Source organism: Triticum aestivum, chromosome 6D (assembly GCF_018294505.1).
Source record: "Triticum aestivum cultivar Chinese Spring chromosome 6D, IWGSC CS RefSeq v2.1, whole genome shotgun sequence".
NCBI classification, from domain to species: domain Eukaryota; kingdom Viridiplantae; phylum Streptophyta; class Magnoliopsida; order Poales; family Poaceae; genus Triticum; species Triticum aestivum.
In genome coordinates, this window is record NC_057811.1 from 425,928,478 (window position 1) to 425,933,802 (window position 5,325).

The 5,325-nt window shown below is 48.8% G+C and overlaps 1 protein-coding gene across 1 annotated transcript; it reads left to right on the forward strand.

Annotated features, from left to right (window-relative positions):
* Nucleotides 1-1,009: 1,009 nt before the first annotated feature.
* On the forward strand, nt 1,010-4,184 carry LOC123145563 (uncharacterized). Its single transcript, XM_044564997.1, has 2 exons — nt 1,010-2,235; nt 3,632-4,184. The coding sequence occupies exons 1-2, from the start codon at nt 1,116-1,118 to the stop codon at nt 3,667-3,669; spliced, it is 1,158 nt and encodes a 385-aa protein (XP_044420932.1). The 5' UTR covers nt 1,010-1,115; the 3' UTR covers nt 3,670-4,184.
* The last annotated feature ends 1,141 nt before the right edge of the window (nt 4,185-5,325 follow it).

Here is a 5,325-nt window from a genome sequence, read left to right on the forward strand (position 1 = left end):
CATTGGAGCTTCGTCGGCGGGCCGCCGGTGCTGCAATAGAGGTTTGCCGAGGTTGTCCGGTGTTGCATTGGAGCTTCGTCGGAGGGCCGCCGGTGCTGCAATGGAGGTCCGCCGAGGCCGTCAGGTGCTGCATTGGAGCTTCGTCGGAGGGCCGCCGGTGCTGGGATGGAGGTCTGCCGAGGCCATCGAGTGTTGCATTGGAGCTTCGTCGGAGGTCTGCCGGTGCTGCGATCGAGATCCGGTGAGGCCGTCCGGTGCTGCACTGGAGCATCACCGGGGTCGTTGAAGCTCCGCCTGGTGCCGTCGGTGTTGTGTGGTGCGCCGTAGAGCTGCTGCCATAGGAGGCTAGGAGATGTGGCTGATCGTACGGCTGCGCAACATCTGATCGAGCGGCTCTGGGGGCGGCTTAAAACTGGATCAAATCATCCGACTTATCCGTAGCACTCGCCAAAAACAAAATAACCGAAGAAGAAAACCCAGCGAAGAAACTGAGGAAACACTGGAGTGGTCGATAGAGGTGGAGGAACCCTGGTGATGCCGGAGTACGGGTCTCTTGCTCCCTCCTCTCTCGCTGGTTCGCTTTGGTGACTACGGTTTCGAGGCACTGCGGGTGGAGGGGAGGGTTGATGGGAACCTTCAAATGCACCCACTCGTCCTATTGTGCGATTGAGCCTACAGATTCATATGTACTCTCTCCATCCCATGATATAAGAGCATTTCTTACACTATAGTGTAGGGTCAAAAACTCTCTTATATTACGGGACGAATACTACTTAAGTAATGAATCTCTTAAATAGGAAAAGATGCATCAACTTCCATTAAAAAGGTTGACCTTTTTTTCAAGGACATGAAAAAGGGTACGCTCAAAATTAAAAAATGCATCTCGATGTTCTTGTTTTTTCTTCCAATAACAAGGAAAACGTTTTACTATTTTTTTTCTGGGAATTGAAAAAGGCCACGCGCCCTGCCTGCGGCCAAGACCCTGGTCAAACCGCCCGTAAAAAAAAAGACCCTGGTCGAACCGAACCAAGTAGAACGGGCCGTGCGTGCCTGCCCGTCTCACGCTCTCTTCCCCCACCCGACCCGGCGGCGACCCCCATCCCATTCGGCCGACCATGGCGACACGGCCGGAGCTGATGGACGACCTCCTCGGCGAGGTCCTCCTCCGCCTCCCGCCGGACGAGCCCGAGCACCTCTTCCGCGCCGCCATCGTCTGCAAGTCGTGGCTCCGCGTCGTCTGCGACCCCGCCTTCCGCCGCCGCTACCGCGCCTTCCACGGAGCCCCTCCCCTCCTCGGCCTCCTCCACCTGCTCCAGGTCCTCCAAGGAGGCCCCGCGCACCGCTTCGCCTCCACCACGTCGATGCCGGACTTCCCCTACCCAGGCTCCGACGGCGAGGGCGAGCACCCCACCCCCCTCGACTGCCGCCACGGCCGCGTGCTCTACCACTTGGTGCAAGGCGACAGCCTGGTTCTCGTCGTCTCAGACCCCGTCACGGGAGACCGGCGCGTTCTGCCCGCGCCGGGCTTCGATTCGCTCATCTGGACCGCCGCGGTGTTCTGCGCCGCCGATGGCTGCCAACATCTCGACTGCCAAGGCGGCCCCTTCCGCGTGGCCTTCCTGTCCACGGGCGACGACGACCGTGTCGTTAAGGCGACCGTGTACTCATCGGTGACAGGTGCGTGGAGTGCGCCAGTATGCCTCGACGATGGCTGTGAAGGCTATGCCCAGCTCAAGCGGGATGACATTGCAAAAAACCTCTACCACCTGCCCTATGTCATGCCTCGGCGAGTAGCCGTCATTGGAGATGCAGTCTACTTCACACTTCGGTCAGTTGACAAGATCCTCAAGTACAACTTGCCAAACAAGTGCTTCTCCATGATCAGCCAGCCGCCACACGATTTGGCCCCAATGGCTCTCATGCTGATGGAGGACAGTTCGCTGGGGTTTGCCTGCATCAATAATTCTAGCCTTTGTTTGTGGTCAAGGAAGGTGGATTCAGAAGCAGCTGCAGAATGGGTACAATGCAGGGTCATTGAGCTGGAGACAATTATACCTGATGTCGATCTCGATTGGGAACCATTTGTGGTTGGTTCCGCAGAGGGTGTGGGTGTCATCTTCATAAGCACAGATGCTGGCTTATTCGCTGTAGAGCTAAAGTCAGGGCGAGGCAGGAAGGTTGACGAGCCCGGACAGTACTTTAGCGTCCTACCCTACATTAGCTTCTACACTCCAGGTATAGGTGCTAGCCCTTGCTTCTTGTCTGTTGTCTTGCATTCTCATTACAGCTTCTGTATGTTTGCTTAATTAGTTGGTTGTTGTTTGTGAATAGTTAGTCATGATTCAAGTAATATGTGTTAGTTATATTTACATATGGAGCTTGCAAAGGACAATTCTCTGTGCTAGAGAAAACTTAGTATATGACACGGGAAAACATAATGTCGTTCATGTTATGAGATTTGACATGTTAAGGATCATGACCATGGGTCGAATATGCACACAAACATGTTGATCTGAATCCTGTTACCTTGTTTCAGACTTTCTTATAAAAATATATCTGTTACTTTGTGGCATAGCTGAAGGTCACATCTCAAACTCTTAGTCTTGTTACCATTGGAATTGGTACTAGCACATAGCTCACCAAAGTGGAATTCTGACTTGGAGTTAGTTATGAGTTGTGCATGCTATATTTTAGATCATGACACATTGCTATAGGTAACAAGGATTAAGTAAAGAAAGTGCTCTGCTGGTTTCTTTCCAAGCTGCTACTAATAAGTATCAAGTCGTCTATTCTCTGTTCAGCAGTTTACATACAAATTGTGCAAGTCCTTACGATCAATTGTTGTTGTCTTGTTGAATTCATCCTGATCGTAATGTCAAAAAGTTTTATGTCAGATTAATATGTGAGGCATATTTCAGTTACTGTTTGCCTGATGCTCGGCTCAGCTACTTGGAACAAAAATTCTGTGTGATCTATGTCGTTTCCCTTTCATGACATTTTAATATGACTTCAATGTTGATCTCGTCTTCAAAAGATCTGTCAAGTAGCAGTACCAGACTTTTTGGACAAACAATTGGTGATACAAGATCCAACTCATAACCTAGTTTCACCAGAAAAAGATTTATAGTTTGTAAATAGATTCTGACAGGTGTGGGACTTGGATGTTTCTTACTTTTACTAAAAACTTGGAAACTGATGTCAGGGTTTGATGTCATAAAATAGAAGTCACCTCTTATTTCTGTTGCCATTTCTGAATTCTGGACTCAGGTCCGGTTATTCTTCTACCTGAAAACCTTGTGCTATTATATGGTTCGATCCATGGGATAGAATGTCTCCTTTTCGCTGCTGCTGTTGATTCGCCAAATAGTTGAAAGCATGAAGTGCCTGCTAGCTTAAAATAGAGATTGCCAAATATGTAGTCAACCTTGTTGATATTGTATTATCACTTTACCTTGCTTCAATTTTTTCTGTTAAGATGCATCAAATTACTTTCTAGCATAGCTGAAGCTCTCACATGTCACATGCAGTCTTATAACCTTTGGGACTAGTTATAAGTACAACGGCACATCAAATTATAAGTTTTGAGATGGACAGTTGGTTAAGAGTTTTGTGCTTGGTATTTTCTTTTCAGATCGTGGCAGATTGTTAGCGCTGGCGAAGACTCACTGATCTTTGACGTACTGCTCAGTAGTGATGCATTGCAAAATGGAAAAACCCATCCATCTTTAGTCTGCTGCTGTTGGCTTCTTCCAATCTACTAACATCAGGTTGTTTCAGTTTCTTTTGAGGGGTTTAAGCATGAAGGGTGCAAGTCAGTTGTGATCAGTCCTGGTTGTCCTCCTTCAGTTCATCATGATAATGTGGCTAGAGAGTTGTATGCAGTTTAAGTGTCAATCATGCAAGTCACCATCTTCGGCTGTGGTTGTCGGGTCGAATTCGTCCTGATCATGTCGAGCGCGAACTGTATCTCTGTTTAGCATATCAGGCGTACTTCTGTTACTGTTTGGTTAAATGCTCGAGTTGGCGACATGAAACTTAGAATTATGTGGGTCCTACGCCATTTCCATTTTCTGAAGGAAATATTGTCATTCAGTGTTTTCCTTGTCTAGAAAAACATCATCGACTGGCAGTGTAAGAGTTTCTGCCTTTCTGGACACAATTGGAAAGTTTTTTTTTTTCGTTTTCTGTTTCGAGTCTGAATTGCATATGGATTGCTCCCTCTTCATTCGTTTGGATAAACAGTGGTCCAGAATGCATTGAAATGTGTTGTGGGTTATACTGATCAGACGACCATCATGTGTTCGATGATTTTTCAAACGGATTTAGTAGTTCACTAGGAAGTCAGTCATGTGTTGCTGTGTTTCCAGGACATGATGCTTGCTAATGATCCGCTACATGCATAGATGATGGCATGCAATACTGTAGAAGGCAAATAGAGCGATGGATTTGAATTCTGAAACAGATTTTGGTGGATGATCCCTGCATCATCGAAGAGATGCAAACTGATCTTCAAGGAATCCATGCCGGAGACGGTGGACAGTTTGTGTCGGCGTGTACTCCAGCTTCTTACGGTGCCCATGCTACCAAGAAGATGGCCGAGCCTCGGGCCTGGGTCTCCCCTACATCAACGCTGGAGCTGCTGATCGATGCGCCGGTGTCTCTTGCGCCTGATCGAGTCTGTTGTAGAAGTAGCTATCTGTGGAGCAGTTAGCTTTTGCTGCTGGCCCGTGGCGTGTTTTCCACACACAAAAAAGAAGAGGGAGCCAGAACATAAGAGGCCAAGAAAAAGAGGAGCCGGAGATCGCCGACAATGGAGAAAAGAACAGCATCAGCGCCGGGACGGGGATGGGATGGGAATTGGCTAGATGTCACGTCACCCATCCAATTTGGGTCCGTCGATTGCCGTGAGCTGTCGGATGCAAGATGGATGGCCAGATCAACTTTTCAACTTTCGAAACGCTTCACTCTTCATCTTCTTCAATCTCAAATCGCCGCCTAACTGGCGCTCCCGCGCGCCGCATGACTCTCCCCCCGACCACCTCCCGTTACCGTGCTGCCGCCGCCCCAGCCATCCCTCTAACCCGACCATGAACCATTTTTTCCGACGAACCTGCACCCTCACCCCAACATCTCTAAGCTAGATAATGGGTCACTTTCCACTCTAAGATAGATAGTAGGGTCGTTTGCCGCCCTAAGATAGACCCAGAGGACTTCTCCAGCAAGCCAGTGAATTCTTCTTTCTTCTTTCCGGCGGCTTCCTCATTCCTTCCAAAATCGACTGACCCGAAACTATTTTCAGCCGACTTACAAGTAGCTACTGTGGGA

Excerpts from the sequence above, each read along its gene's own strand:
- LOC123145563 (XM_044564997.1), top strand. The coding sequence starts at position 1,116 with ATGGCGACACGGCCGGAGCTGATGGACGACCTCCTCGGCGAGGTCCTC. Across the intron at positions 2,236-3,631 it reads CATTAGCTTCTACACTCCAG|ATCGTGGCAGATTGTTAGCG; the intron begins GTATAGGTGCTA and ends TTTTCTTTTCAG.